Source organism: Equus quagga, chromosome 14 (assembly GCF_021613505.1).
Source record: "Equus quagga isolate Etosha38 chromosome 14, UCLA_HA_Equagga_1.0, whole genome shotgun sequence".
Lineage (NCBI taxonomy): Eukaryota > Metazoa > Chordata > Mammalia > Perissodactyla > Equidae > Equus > Equus quagga.
Window position 1 is genome coordinate 10315315 of NC_060280.1, and position 21728 is coordinate 10337042.

Here is a 21728-nt window from a genome sequence, read left to right on the forward strand (position 1 = left end):
TATACACACACACACATATTTTAAATACATATGCAAATATATATAATTCTTATTTACTCCTCAATACATATACACACACACACATATTTTAAATACATATGCAAATATATATAATTCTTATTTACTCCTCATTTTGCCAATGAGGAAAGTGAGCTTCAGAGGGAAAGTAACAGATGCAGGACCATACAGCTGTTCATTTGCAAAGGTAGCATTCAAACACAGGTCAACCTGCTTCTAAAGCCCATATTTAAACTATATTTTTAATTGTATGTTAATTATTTATTACATCTAACTCAGAATTAGGTAACTGGGCAAATAAACTAAAACTTGATAGAAGAGATAGAAATGATAACTGAATAAACTAACATTATTTTACAAAATAATGAAGGAATTTGATTCACTTTTTCTAAAAAAAAAAAGCACACAAAGAAAGAAAGAAAAATTGAAACAATTTTAACTGTACATAACAATCAAAAGCATAAAGAAAGTGCCTAACTGTGAAGTTCGTCAATGGACTACAAATACAAGTTAATTATGAGTGGGTGATAACATGATTAAATGCCACGCAAAGTTAAATTAAATCTGAGAAACCATATGGCCTCCACAGGAGCCTTGTGAATTGAAACATAAGAAAGGAATGAAGGAAAGGAGGCAGGAAGGGATGGATAGAGGGAGAAAGGAAGGAAAGGAAAAGAAACACATTTTAAGTTTCAGTACCTTTTCAAAAATAAATCTCTACAATGCACTACATAATAAAATACAGAAGTTAGTGTTGTGATATGAAGCTTGTCTACCTAAGGGAGATAAAGCAAACAAAAACAATGACGATAAAACTTAGAAAAACACGTTATTTCATACATTTGTTAGAAGAACTATATTTCAATAATTTCATGAACATATTCTGTCATGGGACACAGAAATCACATGACCTATACATGAAAAAGAGTGTGAATTAAAATGTAACTAATGGACCCCACCCTAATTACTTACTCATTCTATTTTAACATAATGGTGTTCAAAGAGTAGTGGCACAGGGTTAAGAGCACCGGACTAGGAGCAAAAGCCCTCAGATTTCTTTTCTTCAGTTGCCCGTTTTAGGGCAAGTCAATTAACCTACTGGTTTCCAGTTTCCTCGTGTGTAAAATGGAAATGAATACTGGCCCTGCCTACTTCTAGGTGCACTGCACAGTCACAACGAGACATGTTTGAAAGTAATCGATAAACTATCAAATGCTATTTAAATAGATGGTAATATATTTTCTAAATCTGCAGCCATAGTATAATAAAGTATCCCAAATCATTTAAAAATATGAAAGCTCTAGAGTAAATATTACTAATTACAGAAAATTATACCTTGACTGTGCTTACAGAGTTAAAAATTGATACATGTATCTTACATTACAGTAGTCATGTGCCACACAACGTTTCAATCAACCACAGACCGCATATACGACGGTGGTCCCATAAGATTAGTATCATGTGGCCTAGGTGTACAGTAGGCCATACCATCCAGGTTTGCGTAAATGCACTCTATGATGTTCGCACAACAATAAAATCTAAGGACGCATCTCTCAGAACATATCCTTGTCGTTAAGCGATGCATGACTATGTATTTTTGAGAAACCATAAATGCCAAGCGAAACTAATTATACATTAATACATTAAATGAAAAGATCTTGGGCAAACTACCAAGGAAAAACACTCCCAATTTACTACTAAGCCCTTTTCTGACTCTGGTAAATTTAATCTCGTCAGTAAGAGGAGTAAACAGAACATAAAATAAACATGGTATGTTTTCCACGGTCATGTATTTTGTCTGAAAATGTATAATACATACAGCATTTCTACAATACTGTCACAGATAAAAAATTAGAAACAGAAAGTGACTGTGTACAGGTCCATGAACCCAGTAAGATGTACTCCATACACACAGACATATTCATAATTACAGTCTTATGGGACCACCATCCGATACGTGGTCTGTCGCTGACTGAAATGTTAGGCAGCACATGACTGTAAATAATTTCTCAATGTTTAATCTTATGATTACTAAGTGCCTTTTCAGTATTTTCTTATGTATTATAAGACAAAAGTCTATTCTGGAGCACATTGAAAAGAAACTTGTAACTTACTCTCACCTGACAAATTCTTATGATATTCATATCAAAAAGTATTTGGAAAAGATGACTCAAAGAAAGGCAATGACGGTGCTTTTATAACAACAAAAGTCATAAAATTTTAAAACAAGAAGGGTTTAAAAAATCGTTTTACAGATGAGGCCCAAAGAGATTAATTACTTGCCTAAAATTATTATACAGCTGGTTCCTAAGAATCAAGGCAGGACTAGCGATTCCAAGAGCAGCACGTGCTTACTTTCTATGCAACATATTAAGGAAAAAATAAAAATATGAGCATAATCAAATTACAAACGTAAAGCAAACTTTTTAATAGTAACACACTTGCTTCACTGGAAATAAAGCTGTTTTCTAGACACACATATTAAATAAATTGTTTCCAGCACTTGTGTGCAAATATAAAACCTAACCATAAAAAAATTATTAGTCTCTGCTGCAACAACATATAAAAAGCATACAAAAGAGCTAAGTACAAAGAACTGACAAAAACTAAGATTTTAAAAATGAAATCATCTATCTGTCTATAGTGGGAATCAGCAAAAACAAAGAAACACACCATCATAAACCTTTCATGACGAGTAATGCTCGAGCCAAAAGACAGCAGAGCTCCACATAAACTCCAAGTGTCTGGGTCAGCTAAGTTACAAGTGAAACATGCTCTTAGGAAGCAGATGTGGAAAACGAAAAGGCAATCTTTATTAAATTCCAAACAATACAAAAATCAGGAAAACGGATTTTTTAAAATAGTCACTGCTGCAATATCACGTGAAGAAATAAAATTAGAGAAGAATCTTTCAAAATGGAGGTGAGGGGGCTGGCCCGACGGCACAACGGTCAAGTCCGCACGTTCCACTTCAGCAGCCCTCGGTCCGTGGGCTCAGATCCCACGTGTGGACCTACGCACCACCTGGCAAGCCATGCTGTAGCAGGCGTCCCACATATAAAGTAGTGGAAGATGGGCATGGATGTGAGTTCAGGGCCAGTCTTCCTCAGCAAAAAGAGGAGGATTGGCAGCAGATGTTAGCTCAGGGCTAATCTTCCTCAAAATAAAAAAATAAATAAAATGGAAGTGAAAGGGGTATTAAAAACATGATAAGCTATCAATATACATGTTCTTTAAGTGGAAAGAGTAGGGGAAAATTCCCAAGCAAAGGTATGTAAGTGGCAGAGATGATAATATTCTTGACCAAATTAGTGGACTAATTTCTAGTGAGGAACAAACAGAAAACCTGAACTTTTAAGGAACCACGCTAATGTAGAGAGAAAACGGAGGAGGAAGTAAAGAAAAAAAATAAAAAAAATTCACAAGGGAGGAAAAACAACATAAATTTCAAACACACACACACAGTGTGAAAGATCATCTCTGAAACAACCTGAGGCAGTATTAAGACTAATGGTAAAACATAAAGTGTCTCATAAAGGGGTAAATAAATGAAGTCTTAAAAGAAAGTACATAAAATAAATTTAACCTTACAGTATTTGACCCTATCAGTATCATCTTAAAATTATTAATTTTTAACTAATAACAGAAACTAGAATAATAATTAAAAGTGTGCTTTGGGGCCAGCCCCGTGGCCGAGTGGTTGAGTTTGCACGCTCCACTGCAGGCGGCCCAGTGTTTCGTCGGTTTGAATCCTGGGCACGGACATGGCACTGCTCATCACACCATGCTGAGGTGGCATCCCACATGCCACAACTAGAAGGACCCACAACTACGAGTATACAACTGTGTACCGGGGGGCTTTGGGGAGAAAAAGGAAAAAAATAAAATCTAAAAAAAAAAAACAGTGTGCTTTGGTGTGGGGCTTATCTGATACATGTGAAATTCAGAGGAATCACAGCAAACCAAACATATGATTTAAAGAAAATTATCTGGATAAGCCAAGCTTAACTAAACTATGTCACTGTAATTAATGAACCTCAATGTAAAGAAAGAGCATATGGAATGACAGCACCACCCAGCATTTCTGTTATCAGCACTCAGCACCACAGAACAGCATCATAAAAGTCTCCCACGAAATAAAGCCAGAGGACATCAAATCATCTGCTATCAATGACGACCCAAGAGAGCACCGCTACTGCCCAAGATGGACATGATGCACAACTGAAATGTATCATTCTATATAGCCCATGCTACTCACCTTGTCTTTGAAGATGTGTGGGTTTTGGTATATGAAATCTCGGTAACTTTCTGTTCGTACTTTGTCCTAGGGTGGACAGAGAAAAACATTGTGTTTAGTACAGCTATGTTAAAATATGAGAGAAAAAAACAAAATAGATAAATGTCTAAGTTATAGTTACATACGCAAAATGAAGCCAAACTGAGTATGGTTTTTCTAAGAAAGTCACTGATCAGCACCTATCTGACTTATAATCCTGTTTTGTTCGTAGAAATGCCTGTAGTAGGAGATGATGCTTAAGAGCCTATAAGCCTAAATCATTTGAGGCCCGCAGCCCCATTACGAGACTTCCACACCTGCAGCCTCACGTGACCTGGGACCGAGGCGGGCAGTGAATGCTAACATTTATGCTGGTTCATGAACTGAACTGATTCCCTTTAAATCACCTCAGCTGAGACAGACACTGACAGCAAATCGAGCAGCAAGGGGCTCTGCTGCCCGGCGAGTAAATTGAGTACGATAAAGTCTCTCCGACCAGGAATGCCGGTTCTGGTTTTCCCACTAGGTGGGAAGAAAGCAGTTACACCAAATGCTACAAGATCAAAATTTATACAATCCATATCCCTCAAAAAATTTTTATGCCAATGCTGGGATTTAAAAAAATATTTTTATAAAGGAGGTCTTAAATTAAAAGGCAAGTTGTTTTACTTAATTCCTGGATCTAAAAAGGGGGAATTCCATAATTAATTCCAGGCTTTCTAACAAAATTATTTTTAAATGCTTTACAAACAAAATTTTAAATCAGGCTTGTTAAATCTTTCCTTGAAAGTTATTTTAAAAATTCCTAAAAGAATCTAATGTTTAAATAAATTTACACATATTATTAACTAATTAATTTTAAAGCTGTCTTAAAAAAAAACCATTTCCTACATTTTAACCATTTTTATATTCTTCTTACACTACAACCAGTGATTTCTGCTGACATAACAAAACCTACAAAGGGTGCACCTCAGTCAAGGAGGCATTCACTCTGCTCCAACTTAACCACCAGCATGCCAAGTTCTGCTCTAGTCCACGCACTGCTGCCCGGCTCAGCTTCAGCCCCTCACCCAGCTCCTTCTATACGTCCACCTGCTTCTGCTCACAGGCTCACCCTGGTGCAAGGAAATCCAGAGTACACCAAACACGGTGCCTTGGACATAGCAGAGCTTCAATTTAATAACTGAATTTTTAAAAGAAAAATCCACTAAACATGAAAATGCAAGCAAATAAAAGACTAGCCTTCATAACCATTTAAAAATACTTACTCTAGCAAAAGATTAACACTTTAATACAAAGTAAGGTAACAGACAGAAATTTAAAAATTATCTTTTGCACTAACCTATTAAAACTAAAAAACACAAAAGAATAATAAAATTAGAGCTCCAATACTAAGAAGCAAGGTAATCTTTTAAGATTAGTAAACTGTCGTGGAATTATTCTTATAAATGTAAAAAACTTCAAGATGAGACTAAAGACAAGAGAACAGTTATATACTATAAATTTTACATATATAAATAACAGTAAGTTTTAAATGTACAGGCCCATGAAGGTGGACAGAATGCATGAGTTAGCTGCAGATTCAATGAGGAGAATGCAGTAAAGAAAACTTATTTAACCGTACTATGATCTGTGATAAATGTTCACCCGGATGAACAATGTTTTCCTTGGAGAAAAAAAAGAGAGTGACGCATCTCAGATTTCTAACATTAGATAACAATGACTCTTCTTCAGAAAGATAATGTGGCAAAGGATTTTGAAAGTTCGTGTAATCTATCCCTCTATCAACTTTATCTCTGGAATTCACAAAAGTTATCTTCATCTTAACTCCAAAAAATAAAATCACGAACTACCTTTATTTATAATTATAATCACAATATATGCCAAAATAGTGTCATTAAAATGTCGGAGACTAAGCAACAAAAAATACAAATAATATTCCTATAAAAGCAAGGCCAGGGGCCGGCCCAGTGGCGTAGTGGTTAAGTTCATATGCTCCACTTCAGAGGCCTGGAGTTCGCAGGTTCGGATCCCAGGCATGGACCTACACACCACTCACCAAACTACGCTTTGGTGGCATCCCATATACAAAGTAGAGGAAGACTGGCACAGATGTTAGCTCAGGGACAATCTTCTTCGAGCAAAAAGAGGAAGATTGGTGACAGATGTTAGCTCAGGGCCCATCTTCCTCACCAAAAAAAAAAAAAAAAAAAAAGCAAGGAAAATTCTAAGCATTAAAATAAGTCCTAGGGGCCGGCTCCATGGCCGAGTGGTTAAGTTCGCGCATCCCGCTGTGGTGGCCCAGGGTTCGGATCCTGGGCACGGACGTGGCACTGCTTGTCAGGCCACGTTGAGGCAGCCTCCCACATCATCCCACAACTAGAAGGACATGCAACTAAGACATACAACTGTGTACGGGGGGGGGGGGGGGGGGGGGTGGGGGGAGATAAAGCAGAAAAAAAAGATTGGCCACAGTTGTTAGCCCAGGTGCCAATCCTTAAAAAAAAAAAAGGAAGATTGGCAATAGTTGTTAGCCCAGGTGCCAATCTTTTAAAAAAAAAAAAGTCCTATATATATGGTTTCTCAATTTAAGATTATTTATAAAGATCAGGAGAGATTCTGGTAGTAGTACAACCTTGAACACATTATGTGTGCTAAGAACTGTTTTGATAAGAAACAGAAGAAATATTGCTTAATATAAGGCACATTTCATATTCATCCACAGTACATAACTTAGCAAAATATAAAATGGATGCACAGTTCTTTTTGAATGGAATATGTCCATATTTCCTATGAACACTTCAGTCATTTCCAAAGGGAGGTAATTACACTGCATAACAGCTAAGTGGAACTAAGACAGAGAGAATTGTATTAATAAGGATTAAGTGATTCTCTAAAAAGGAAGAGAGAGCACTGGAAACTTCAAGCTGGAACTTGTTAAATCTCCATGTACATCACAAAGACTTAACAATACCCAATCAAGTGTGCAGATCCTCCAGCTACTGATACACAGCTGCAAGTGTCCAGGACAGAGATGAGGAAACAAGTACTCAAACTGGATCTCCCTGACAACTGTAGTGAGGACACGCACATGCACCATTTACTGGAAGTCTCAGTCAGCTTATCTGTCTGAAAACCCAGCACAATTTCCATACCAAAGGCAGTAAAGGCTCATGGCACTTAGATTGATGGAGTGATTTAAAATGACAAACGCAGGCTTAGATTAACTCCTTTAAAGAAAATATTCTAGACACAATAAAATTAATTTTAACAAAGAAAATAGAGTAAGTCAATTTCCTTTAAACAAATTCACCCTGGGCTTAAAATAACTTATTACTTATAATAAGATAACTGTTATTTGTAATGCTATGCCATTACCCAAGTGACAAGAAAAAGCACAACCATGACATGTCATTAGTAAAGAAATGACATGACATTGCTTTAAAAGGCCCCAAGTAAAGACAATCACTATTAATTAGCAAACCTCCACCCCGTGATCCTGCAAAACTGACTCAATAAAATACATACATGTTATTAAATATCCCTGGGTATTTTCAATGCACATGTTTCAGGGGAACATAATCTTCGGGCTTCCACAAAATAAAACAATCTTTTGAGGAAGGATTTAGGAAGGAAGTTTTTGTTGGTGGGTTTCAAGAGAAGAAAAGGCAGTGGCATCTAAAATTCATAAACATCTAAAATTTTCAATAATTGTTATATCGCAGCATTTGTTTCACTCTAGTTACATACTTTCAGTTTTACTCAGTTAAAAAATTACATTTTGCTATTTTATAATATACAATATAATACACGATAAAATGTTTAAATACTGGGTATAGCTAGAAATCTACTTGTAGTTCATATAAACATTCTCATTCCAAAAATTAAAACCAAATTTAAACATATGACTCGACCAATTTAGGAAATTCCTCTATACATCAATGATTTCAAACGTAAAAATATTATGCCATAACAATTTTGAGAATTATTTATAATTAAACTTGTACCAAAGAATTATTTGCCCACACTCAAGTCAGTATTGCTATTTAAAACACTAAAATTAATCATTTCCTTTGTACATTAAAGGCAAATATATAATTTATTTGTTCCTATTAACCGTTGCTCTTGAGAAGACTAAACTCATCAGTTGTTTTCTCCAATGTTCTATTTCAAGCAAAAAGTAATTTCATAATAAAGATTAATAATGATATCAAATGGAATTTACAATGACTTTGATGCTTCTGTAATCTTTTCAACATAAGATGAGCTATCAAGTACTAAAGAGATTTAAAAAGCAGTCCTCATAAAAAAGCAGTTCTCCTACAGCATAAGTATCAAGAACCTGTTTTACTCTATTTTTCCTTTAGGACAGATTTGGTGCCTTTGTGCTCTTCTCTAACCTTTAGCATTTCTTCATGTATCCCATAATGCCCGTATGAGCTGAAATAAACACCATCCTCATCCTCCTGGAGGCCTGCAATGGCAGTAGTAGATGACGAGCAGGTTCTGACGTCTGCGTTCATCACAAAATCCTGAGCAAATTGTCTGTAATCAATTTGAAATACACCTTGAGACAGGTTTATTGGACCATGAAAACAGGAAAGGCTAGAGGTTGAGGAAGAGAAGGGGGAGGGAGTGGAGTGTGATGAGCCTTCTAAATCACACGCTATCTTAAGCAACTGAAAGCTCCCCCTGCTGGATCTTAAGCAATGGTATATTCAAAGCCAGCTGTAAGCACTCCTCCTGCAACCGCGAAAGCACTGCCCACCACAGATTACAGGTGTTTACAGCTTGCAACTGAACAAAATAAGCACATTACATTTATTCAGCTTTATTATTTCTATTGCTCCAAAATCTTATTTTAGCCGTGAATCAATGTAGTATATTTCAATGCCATTAATATTCTTTAAAACCATATTACCTCATGGAAGCATTATATGAGCAGAAAGAGGACCCAAATTGAGAATTATTTACATACACCAACAGCATCCACTCCAGCTCTAAAATTCAGTTCCCTCTCTGATCACGACACATTAAGAATCTATTAGCTGTGCATGGGGGAGAAGTGCAAAGAGGCAGATAGCAGAGCTGTTGTTGGTTACTAGGTTAGCCAGCATAAAATCTCAGAAACAGGGAAGGGGACCTACAATCAGCTATACTATCTTTCCTGCTGGACATTCTGGCAAACCATCAAGTGGATACTCAGGCAACAGCAATCAACTTACAAATCCAACAGGCAAAGCTGGAGGTATAGCTGGCAGAAATGCAGAACCTCAGGCCCTGCTCCAGACCTCCTGAATCAGAACCCACTTTAACAAGATCCCCAGGTGGTTCGTAAGCACATAAATTCTGAGAAGTACTAAGCCAGCAGAACACTAATTTACCTACAGGAGAAAACAGTCCAATGTATCTAGTTTTCTGATTAAATACGACATTGTAATTATATTTTGATCCTTTAAAAACCAACTTTCAACTCTGTATTTTCCCCAAACCTAAGTAAAATGGAGAAATCTACTAGAAACAGGGTAATTCAAAGGAAAGCATATCAAAGAACAAAAGCACTCAAGACAACAACACTCCCCAGAGCAATTGCCATTAGTACAGAAATAATTATAAAGAAGTCTATGAGAACAGGTAAAACTACAGAATTTTATGTTAATTGACTATATCCACAACATATAAAAATGTCATGTATCTTTAGTATTACTAAAATTAAATATCTACAATGTGCTTTCCAGTATATGAAATGTTGCCCATATTCTACCTTGTTATTAGTCGTATTATTTTAGGGATCTAAACAATTAATTTTCTCTAAGATTGATAAATTACTTCATTTTTTGCAGATCCTCACGTGCTCTAGCTAATGCAGCTTCGGCAGACAGAGCCCTGGCTTCCATATGCTTCAATCTTTCAACAACAGATGTATTTTCACTGAGTCCATTGGGGTATGAGAGTGGGACTGACACCGCTTCATAAAGATCTTCTACATCTAAAGAAATAAATGGACATAATTATCAGGCCATCTTATAACAATGAAGTACATATAAATATATTAGGAATAAATATATACTAAGAGCCTATTATGCGACAAACTGAGAAAAATTAGTAAAAGTACTTTTAATTAAATAAATATTTACTAGCCAAAGTGTTTCCATTTGAATCTAAAGAGCATGCTGTTAGTCTTTTTTCATTAGCTGGCTAAATTGAACACATATATAAGCATTAGAAAAGCAGAATCTCAGCAACCAAACCCAGGAAGAAACAAAGAAGTGGAAGAAAAAACCCTCATATTTATTGATCATCAGGTACTTTTCAATACATCTCATTTCATCCTCAAAACAAACCTATTTATGCCCATTTCAAGGCACGGGAAAAATAAATTTCAGAGAAATTAACTGACTACCCCAAAGTCACAGAGCTGTGTAATGAAGGAAGTAAGCCTCAAACCCCTGCCCGCCTTCCTAGCCCATGTTCCTGCCACTACACGAGGCCGCCTCTCAGCCTCGGGTCCTCATCTGTAGAATAAGAGGTACTAAATGACATATTCTGTAATGAGAGTGTGCAGATAGAGAATTCCATACATTCAATAACTTTTTCATCCTGGGTAGGAGGAGCGCAATCTATACATCAACATCTTACTGCTGACATCATTAAACATCCTAATTCCTAATATTATTAAAAACTCTTGATTTAAATTTAATTTCACTATATATAAATCTTTTTAACTTCTGCTGTAGAATTCTGCAAAAGCAAGTTAATATATGGAGTTAGCGAGTTTTACAAAATCTGAACACACATTTACCAGTCTAATTAACGTTCGGATCAATTTAAAGCAACAAAAACTATGCAGCTATTTTATTTTCTCCTCAGTAAACACACTGGGGAAATATGGCTTTTTTTGTTTCCCATTCAGTTTTTAGTTGTGACACTAGAGTTGGGACAAAACAACTAAGCTTAACAAATACATGATAACATAATAACTTAGAGACTAGAGCCTAAGTTGAACTTCCTGTTAAAAAAGCACGGCAGGGCACCACTAACCTCTAGCCAGTCTTGCAGAATACTAAGTCATTTTAAAACTATAGATTCAGTCACTACTTAATTCACCAAAAATTAATGAGAACAACAAAATATTTCCAAACTATTTAAGGATGGTGTACCATAGTTTCTACTTCCTACTCTATCATTGTGTATCTTGTTTTCCCCAAAATTCTTCAAACCGTTTGCAAACCACATTGTTAGTTTAAGTTATGGATTATAACTGAAGAAGGAAATTGGTTTCTCTGTTTTGCTTTCTGCTGTAATAAAAGTTAGAATGAAAACCTTTAGGATTAATATGTAGATAATCATATACTAAAGGTGAAATGTATAGATTTGAAAAGGAGAAAGGATTCAGTAAACATTCAGATTCGCAAGTGTAATTTATCCAAACAGTCCAATTTAGAATCCTAAACCACATCCAGGAAGAGGAATTTCCACATCTGCATTCCATCTCAGGAGGCTCAAATCACCCCGACACTTCATTTTGGCAGCTGAGAACTACCACAAAAGATGGGCAATTTATCAGAAAGACATAACAATTATGAACAAACCTCACAGAAGAGCTCCAAAACACACGAAGCAAAACCTGACAGAATTAAAGGCAAAACCAGACAATCCTTCAACCACAGTCAGAGATTTAAATAAACTCCTATCAACAACTGAAAGAACTAGATTTAAAAAAACCCAAGAGACATAAAAGATCTGAACAAAAATATTCAGCACCTTGAGCTGATTCTTTATAGCATACTGCACCCAGTAACTCTATCTTGACACTTTGGTAAAGTATTGATCAGTTATTTTTAGAATGTCTCTCAACCTGGGTTTTTCTGATGTTTTTTCACGTTTGGAATGAAATTATACGTTTTTGGCAAGAATAGCAGAGAAAAAATGTTGTGTCCTCAGTGCATTATACCAAGGGGCTCGTGGTGTCAATACACCTCATCACCACTGATTTTGGCTGTGGTGGTGTCTGCTGGATTTCTCCACTGAAAAGGGAACATCTCCTTTGTAGTTAATAAATTTCTAGGAAGAGAGAGTCTGAACTATGCAAATCCCGTTTCACCCTAAATTTTTGCCTGCTAATCTTAGCATCCATTGGTGGGTCTTTTCTGCAAGTTATTACTGTGGTGTTTGCCTACTGCTGATTTTCTAATTCTCTCTTTTTCAACATCTATTAACAGGAATTCTACTCTAAGGTGAGCTGCTCCTTCTCCACTTATTTATTTGGTTGATTATTTCTGTCAGTGTGGACTCATGGATATTTATTTAATCCCGTGGGTTAAAAACCAATACTACCATCTTCTGTGTTGCTCAAATTATCCCAGCGGTGGCCACAAGGAGCTCCTTCAGGTGGGCGCCAGTGTTCTTTTGCTAAGTCCCGTCCTCCTCCACCTGTTCAAGTACTTCCTTATTTTCCGGCACAAGATGTCCCAGACTCCTCTCGTATCTTCCCTGCCCCATCCATAGAATGCACCTGTCTGAGAGGCCTTGCTTCCTTTTATTGCAGAATGGTGCTATAGATCGAGATCTGGGCACTAGGGATGCTCACTGCTACTGGGGTTTTTCTAGGCCTCTCAGCAAACAGAGCTAGGAAATACCTGTATGTACACTAACCCACACATGCACACATCTGTATTTCTGTATCCATCCATCTGTGCATAAATTAAGAACTGTGAATTTATACTGATTCCAATCTATCACCACAGGACTCATTTCATCTTTCCCCATTTCCCGATCTGAAACCTCCTCCAACAGAGAGAAACCTGGCTCCTACTATCCATAATACCTTTACTTGTTCAATTCTAGTATACACAAAAGAAGTGTCAGAATTGCTAATTCACACCCTGCAAGAAAACACCTTTCCTTTCTAGATTACAGCATTTATGCAGTTCTTTTTATCTGTGGCCTCAGCACAAAATCCAGTCATATTCCACTTACTCAGGTAGTTCTCTTCCTCCCCACCCTCTTCAGTGTGGTTACACTATTTCTTTGTCACATGCTTAAGTTCATTTGTTAGTTTTTGTATTCCATTCTGTACCACTGCCCTCACACACATCCTGGTTGTTTCAACTGTTGATTTTTTTGATTATATGAAGACCATGAGAAACATTATTATAGCGCTAAGAGTTGGAGCTAGACAAAAGGATATATACTCCGAGAAGGGTCACTCCCTCTTATTGCTGCTACCTCATTCCACTGTGCTCTTCTTTTCTTCCTGGTCCCACTAATGCCAGTAAGCAGGAATCTCTTTAGTTTCTAGTTTGTCCTTCCTGTATTTCTTCTGCACAAATGAGCACACAGGCATTTTCTCAAATCCCTTTCTTTCTTACATGAGGAGTATCATACAACAGATATTCTTTTGAGCTTTGCCTTTTTTTGTTTAACAGTATGCCCTGGATATCACTCTGTATCAGTTCAGAGATCATCCTCACTGTTTTTAATAGGTGTAGACCACCGTGTGGATGGACCATAGCTTATTCAACTACTCTCCTATGAAGGGGCACTTCGGTTGTTTTCGATATTTCAAAATAACAACACTGCAACGAATAACCTTGTGTATATGTATTTTCAGAATACTGGAGGTGTATCTTCAAGACAGATTCTTATGAGTGAGACTGCTGGGTTAAAAAGTAGGTGTATATACAGTTTTGTTGAGGTGTTGCCAAATATGCATTCTACTAGCACTGTATGACAGTGGCTGTCTCTCCAGAGCCTCTCAACAAAACGTGTTGTCATGTTTAAAAAAGTTTTCCCAGTCTGACAGGTGAGAAATGGTACTTTGGCCTTGGGCTATTTTTATACCCTTTTGGGTGAACTGTCTAACCAGGTATTTTTCCCCATTGTTCTAACATGTATTCAATCCTTTCTCCTTCAATTTTTAAGACTTCTTTATGTATAAAAGGATAGTAACCCTTCATGGAATATATTCCAAATATTATACCATACTTTCTAAAAAACTTAACCAAACTCCATTTTACTCACTCAGATTTCATTAATTTGTGCCTCATGTCCCCCTTCTGTTCCAAGATCCCACCCATGATATCACAATTCATTTAGTAGTCATGTCTCCTTAAGCCCCTCTTGGCTATGACAGTTTCTCAGGCCTTGTTTTTGGTAATCTTAGTTTGAGGGGCACTGGTCAGGTAGCTTGTAGAATGTCCCTCACTTTGTGTGTGATGTTTTCCACCGTTAGACTGAGGTTATGTGTTTTGGGAGGAAGACCACAGAGCTAAAGTGCCCTTCCCATCACATCGTCTCAAAGGTACATACTATTAACGTGGCCTATCGCTGATGATGTTGACCTTGATTACCTGGCTAAGGTAGTGTTTACCAGGTTTCTCCATCATAAAATCACTTTTTCCTCCTTATACTGTACTTCATTGCCTACTTTCTTAGTCATCTGCCTTTAGTGAAGGACTGAAACAGTGTTTAGTCATCTTCATATCCTCAATGCCGAACACTTAGCAGATGCTCAATAAACATTTACTGAACGACAGTGGAGGTGAAATGGTCAGTAACCAGGCCTGGAGCCAGGAGAATGATGACCTCCTCCTCCATCTCTCCCCACGAATGGCCAGGGGTACAGACTGAGAGAATGTGGGCAGTGCAGGCCCAGTTCCACCTCCTTTACTAGGCCTCTTTACCTGTCCCCGATCTCAGTCACTACTTCTTCACCTAAACTCCTCTGGAACCTATATATTTACCAAGGACAAAAAGTTCTCCTTTCTAAGCACTCACCCTCTGACAGCTACTATGCTAATACGTATTACCTTTGCAACAATGTTAGAATGTAGATGTCATTATCACCTTTTTGAAAATTAAAATTAAGGCTGAAAGAAATTAAGTTGATATACCCTAGGAGAGCTCGAGTTCAATACTGACCTGTACCCACAGTGACCAGCACACAGCACTCAGTATCTGTTGATCTGAGTAATCTCCTCCTCTTCTGAACTGCACTGCCTTTCTACTTCTCACAAAACTCATCATATTTGACCTTCTAATACAGAATAGACGTTTAAAAAAAAAACACTCCTATTACTATACTGTGGGCTTTCTATGGGAAGCATTGTGACATTCCTTTCTTCATGTCCTAAAGCATTTAACATCCTACTTTCAACCTGTGTTTAATAAATGATTTTGAATTGAGGAAGTCATAAAGAACACCCGTGGGCCCTCTGTCATTTATCAAAGAGACCACTTTGGTCACTCTGAGGAGACATGAGATTAAAGAGAAGTGGTAAAAACGGGAAAGAATCAACCTGGGACTCATCAAATTTTAGAGCTACAAAGAATCTCAGAAATCTGGCCCCAATTCCTCACTTTATAAATGAAGACTTAAAACCAGAAAGCTTAAGTGCTTTGCCCAAGGTCACACAGCCCCTGAAGCCCACATTAAGGTTCTCACTACTGTACTGCATCACACCGCCACACAACTTAATGATGGCACTTCTCAAGGAAATGAGTGGTTTTCCACAGTTCCTGCTAATCAAAGACCTGCTCAAATACACGCTGTCAAACTACTGTCTGTGAAAGTGTCTGTTCAGAATGGTCTTGTTGATCTGAAGACAGCAAACCCTCTATTTCACCCCACTGGCACTAGAAACATGAAAGGAAGTATAAATTAAAAAAATAAATAAATCACTTAACTCCAATAAATCAGACCTATAAAGTATCTATAAAAGGCCAAGAGAATTTTCACAAGATCCCTGTTCAATAAGAAATGAACCAAAGCACAGAGCAAGTAACTAAGGAAGAAAGCTACAGTCAAGGAATGAGAGTGATCCTGCCAAAAGGGAGACGTAAGTTAGTGTACGGGGTGAGCTCATGGAAGTCTGAGTTAAATCTGAGCCACATCAAACCAAAATCTCAGTAAATTAGATGTCTTAAGAAAAGTCACTTATCCAATCTGAATACATGAGATAAAAGCAGCAAATATTATTAAATCTACTTAAATCTATTAAATATTATTAAATCTACTGATTTAATAATTTTTAATCTACTGATTAAAAAATTTTAAACTAGCTAAATCAAAAATTTAGTCAATTCTAATTAGACTGAAAATCAATCTAACAACTAAAAATTATTCTCTGCAGTCCCCCTATGTTTCAGAATGTCTTGTACACAATGTTTAAAGGAGCTCCTATTCCCAAATTCCTCCCTCGTGACTTAGTGTGACTAGCAGTTCTTAAGTGACTTGACTTTCCTATTGAAACCAACTACCTGATGAGATCTTTAGAGAATTAACGAGATAAATGTTCCTAGAACATCTAACCACTATTTTGCCATAATAAATGACTCTACATTAAAGTAGATACAGTAAGCTCATCTTACCAAATTGAAGTAAAAGGTCATCTTCTAACACTGGCTTCAAATACTCTTCTTTCTCCCAAGGCACTGGGTTGTATATGGAATTCATATACTCAACCGTAGGATTCTGGATATAAAATTAATTGCATGTTTTTTCATTGCATATAATCACAAAATCTCCCTAGCAAAAACTAGGAAAATTAAACAGATGAAATCATGTATATATTACACAAAATCATGTCTAGATTATGCAAAATCTTTATTTAAGGAGTCTATGTTCACCTGTCATTTCATTAACTTGATTGGACAAGTGCTTTAATTAATGGCTTCAATGCAGTTTTATATTGTTTGGCTTTGGGGGAAATGGAAATATATACATCATTTGAATAGAATAGAAAAAAGAACACCCAAGGTACTTAAAAAAATCACACTAGAAATTACTTCTGATTTTACAGAAATACTATCAGTATTTCCCTTTATCTGGCACTGAATTACATTTTCACATAACACTGATTATTCTCTTAGACGCAATTAAAAACAACACTTAAGTATTGTGTGTCCATTTACTTGGCGCTGTTTGTTGTGCTAGCTCCTAACGTCCGTGATTCCCACAATACGAGTGCCAAATTTATAAGTTCCCTCTATAGCAGCTCCTCATGCTCTTTTAAAAATCAGCACATTGATAGTCACCGCGGTATTTCTTTAGTTTTGAAACAAAATTATAAATTAAGCTACCAACTTACCTTAAGTCTAATAAAATTTATTAGTTTAATGTATCCATAAAATTCAAGTCCTAAAGAGGAAAAAAAGGATAGTTTACCTATTTTAACATAACGTAAGTTTTGTTTAATTGGCCTGCTCTATAGATGCTTCTCTGGTTAAACAATAAAATATTTCTGCCCTATACCTACCACTTATAATATTTTGAATTTATTATTAAGAATGACAAACAGTAACTTTGATACTTCTGAATATTTTAATTTAGAAACAGCCAGAGATGACAAATTTTTAAATGCTTTTCTTGCCTTTCTGAAAAATGAGAAATTAATTTTTAGAATTCTCCTCCTCATCTGCCAGAGCAATACAAATCAGGAAAATCAGGTCTTGGATTTTACCAAGTATGTGGCAGTTGATTTTAGAGCCGAAAGTTTCTAAACCCCCAATTTTTATGGTGCCTACCAAATTATAATTTTGCCAGGACATGGAGCATACAAAACGTACTAGCTTTTCATTAAGTTAAATAGTGCAAATTAAAAAATAATGAGGCTTGTTATCCGGTCCTCATCCTTCCAGAAATGAAGCAGCAAGGGAAACAACAGCATATCTCACCACCTGGTTATTATTTGTTGCGAGAAATGTTGTTATGAGGAACAGAGCAGCACACACAAAATGTTTTATATGCACAATAGCATAGAAAACCTCCTATTTTATAAATGAAAAAAATACACAATTATATTTAAAGTATGATTCCAATTCAGTTTAAAAATGCACATTAGAGGGGCTGGCCCTGTGGCTGAGTGGTTAAGTTCGCGCGCTCCGCTGCAGGCGGCCCAGTGTTTTGTTGGTTCCAATCCTGGGCGTGGACATGGCACTGCTCATCAAACCATGCTGAGGCAGCGTCCCACATGCCACAACTAGAAGGACCCACAATGAAGACTATACAACTACGTACTGGGGGGCTTTGGGGAGAAAAAGGAAAAAAATAAAATCTTTAAAAATGCACATTAGAAACATGAAAAAAAACAATGAGACTAAGTTATTCATGTCTTATAAAAGTAGTTGCAGTTAAATTTATGATCTATAAACATTATGTTACGTTTACCTAATGTCTTTTCTAGTTGTTAGTAAATACATGGAGCAAAAAACCAATTCTGTATTTAGTCAATTTGAGTGGAATAGTGCAGCTCTTCTCTATTCATTTAAAGAAGTGGAAGGCTTTAATCGTAAGGTAAGTATGTTTAAATGCAAGACTCAAAAGAATCATCTAAATATTCTGCTTACCACCCTAACTTCATCACTCCGTTCTACATATTCTCTTACCAAACTCCTTATCAAACTCAACCTTGTATGCCTTGAAGTTCACGTTATGTTTTGCCTGATGAGTTGACTTTTTTCATAATGACCCACCTCCTTTTCCAAAGTCCACCTCTAACCTTGCTCTAATTCTAATCTACTTTCTTGATCTCTTTAATTCTAATATGATAAAAATGCAATCACATGCCAAGGGTTTTTTTTTCCCCTTTTAAGTTGTGAAGCCTATATAAGCTTTAATACAGTAAACCTTATCTAGAAGAATATAATTAATCTCTCCTTAAAGGCCACTTGTCCAAAAAACTCCACTGTCTTAAGACACATTGTTGCTATATGTTTCATTATATTGGACTTGTATAGAAAAGGAAAGGTCTGGAAAAATATAAAGTTTAAACTTAAATTTCACAACTAAAATTTTCTTCGCTCTAAAAAGTACTCACCATGTTTACAGACCATGTTATCAATATTAAATTGATGTTCAGACTTACAGTGTGAAAATGTTTCTTCAGCAGACGTAAACAACCTGAAAAATCAAGAAACATCTTCATGGAATAGTCCCCCAAGAAGTCTAAATACTGATGCCATGTTAAACATACACTTCCCCCCCTACTCTGCTGCTTTCTAGTTTTATTTCCAATTAAGAAAAAAACAAACATGCCTGTAAACGAGAGGAACCCAGAACTTCTCAAGGGAATTGATATCTCTGAGTTCCATTTACACCTAAAACTAACTACCCTTTAAATGCTGAAGTTAACTTATTTGCCAAATGATAGCAAGGAATTTATCAAAAGGCTTTTAAGAAAGAGAACTCCTTTTGGTACATTCTGTTTCCCTCAAGACATGAAAATTCCCCACACAAAATTTTTCTGTCCTCTAAGGATCAACACTGCTTTCAAAGGCTCTGAACTGGCACAGCTGAAACTGCTTTTAGAAATAAAGCATCAAACGTAATTTTACAGCTGGCATATTCCCAAAGTGCCATATTTCAAAAGTGATCTTGCAGTGTTCCCAAAGTTTCTGCATTACAGACATTGTGAGGACCAAGCCTCTTTATTATGTGACCTGCAAAGCTGAGGGACATATAAGATAGCAATACCCAGCAGAGAAGCCGCACCCCTCTTCTATATGCCTGGCACATACACGCAGTTAGCTTTCAACAAATGTTTACCCAGACAGGTTATTTTTGCAGTATTTATGCAGCCTGTCATAAAGAAGTATGCCCCTGACACTCAATAAATATTATTTTATGACTAGAGTACATGCAGATGCTCTACATCTAACCAGAGGAGGATACGCGTGAGAGCAACGCCCAATCAAGAGGAGCTGACACACCACCAGTCAGCACCAGGCCTAGATTCATGGGAAACTGGAAAAAGTTTCGTAAAGCAACACTGGTCAATGCTAAGCAGGCCTCTTTCATGCCCACGAGCCCAGGACAGCGGCCAACGAACGTCAAGGCTTGTTGAGATGAAGAGGCAGAATTTTAAGTGGAAAGAACACGGATTTGGATATTAAGACAAACCTGGAACAAGGTCTGTGACCTGAACACGCTATTGATATCGCAGTCGCTTTTTCCCTAAGCTTATCAATTCCTTCCCTTCAACAGGTGGGGAGCCCCTAGCTAGGAAAGTGATCCTTTAAACGGCTCACAAGGAAACCTTACACCTGAGAAGCCCCCTGCTTGTCAGAGTCACGGAATGCTAAAGCTGGAGGGGTCCCGAGGGATTACCCAGTTTAGGGACTCCCAAACTCGTGACTCACTGCAATCACCTCTGAGAGCGGGAGCATCTTTACAAAAAGAGAAGATTCCTGGACGCCATCCCTGATTTGTAAGGACTGAGGGGCAGAGCTTAGCATCTGTGTTTTTAAGTGTCTCAGGTGACAAAGGTGCACAACCAGGAGTGGTCCAAAGCCCTCTCATTTTACACGAGGGGAGACTGAGGCCCGCGGAAGAGAGGTGGCATCGCCGGGCGTCAGCGCACGGCCCCTCCCCCGGTGACCGGGGCTCCTCCCTCCGAGCGCGGGGCCCGGGCTTCGGGGACAGCCGCTCGGGCGACTCCTGAGCGCGCGGCGCTACGGCGGGCTAACGAACCTGTCACAGAACAGGCAGGGGGTCTGCCGCTTGTCGTGGGGGAGGCCAGCCTCGTCCCCGTCCTCGTCCTCCCAGGCGGCCTCGTCGCCGCTGTCGGACAGCGCGGGCAGGTCCTCGTCCTCCTCCTCGGCACCCCGGCCGCCTAGCACATGCACACGGTCAGCGAGGCCTCGACCCGGGCGCCCACCCGCCGCCGCCCTCCCAGCTCCCCCCGCCGTCCCGCGGGGCCCACCGCCCGGCTCCGCGTCCCGGGGGCGCAGGAGGAGGGCGGCCTGTCCGCGGCCCCCCGGCGGCGCGAGCCGGGGCTGGGCCAGCCGTGCTGCAGGGTCTGGGGGTACCCACCGCGAGCACCCGACGCCAGCGAGCACATGGCCGTGGTGCCCGGGAGCCGGTGTGTCTGGGGGCGGGGACCGTGCCGGGCAGGTTCGCGCGCGCAGCCGCCGCCGGGCTCTCTGGGCCGCGGGGACGAGCGCAGCCGGGAGCGCGCGGCAGGGCGGGGGGTGGGGAAGGCCTCCGACGCTGGGAACGCGAGAGCGCGCCCGCCGGCGCCTGAGAGCTTCCGGCCTCGAGGCCGCGGCGTTGGTCACGTGAGCTAGATGGGCGGGGCGAGGGCCCGGGCTCCGCCTCCTCCTGCCGCAGGGTTGGCGCAGTGCGCGCCGGGTAAGCGCTGCCGCGGGGCTTGGGCGTGACTTCCGTCTCCTCCTCGGGCCGCGGGGTTGTTGGCGGGATGCCCTGGGAGCCGCCCTGACCTCGGAGGCGGAGACGCCGCAGCGCTTTCGCTGTCGGCGTCGCGCCCTCAGTGCGTCCGGTACTCGAGGGATGAGGGTTTACTAGAGGGACGACCACCCGCGGCGCCCCCTGGTGGCGGAGGAGGCCGAGCGGAACTCGGGTCGCTTGCTCCGTGGTGCCCGCGGATGCAGCGCGCGAGGGGACCGCAGGAGCCCGTGGGGGCTTGTGGAGACC

At 39.0% G+C, this 21728-nt stretch overlaps 1 protein-coding gene across 1 annotated transcript in view; it reads right to left on the reverse strand.

Moving 5' to 3' along the window:
- Positions 1 to 21320, reverse strand: part of PRMT3 (protein arginine methyltransferase 3) — a 126023-nt gene extending 104703 nt beyond the window's left edge. The window contains exons 1-8 of the mRNA XM_046686236.1: positions 21108 to 21320; positions 20766 to 20907; positions 19114 to 19196; positions 17386 to 17435; positions 16667 to 16769; positions 10124 to 10283; positions 8695 to 8839; positions 4277 to 4342 (exon numbers count right to left, since the gene is read on the reverse strand). Of these exons, the coding sequence (XP_046542192.1) occupies positions 4277 to 4342; positions 8695 to 8839; positions 10124 to 10283; positions 16667 to 16769; positions 17386 to 17435; positions 19114 to 19196; positions 20766 to 20907; positions 21108 to 21135 (777 nt within the window). The 5' untranslated portion in view covers positions 21136 to 21320. The remainder of the gene's footprint in view (positions 1 to 4276; positions 4343 to 8694; positions 8840 to 10123; positions 10284 to 16666; positions 16770 to 17385; positions 17436 to 19113; positions 19197 to 20765; positions 20908 to 21107) is intronic.
- Between the last annotated feature and the right edge of the window lie 408 nt (positions 21321 to 21728).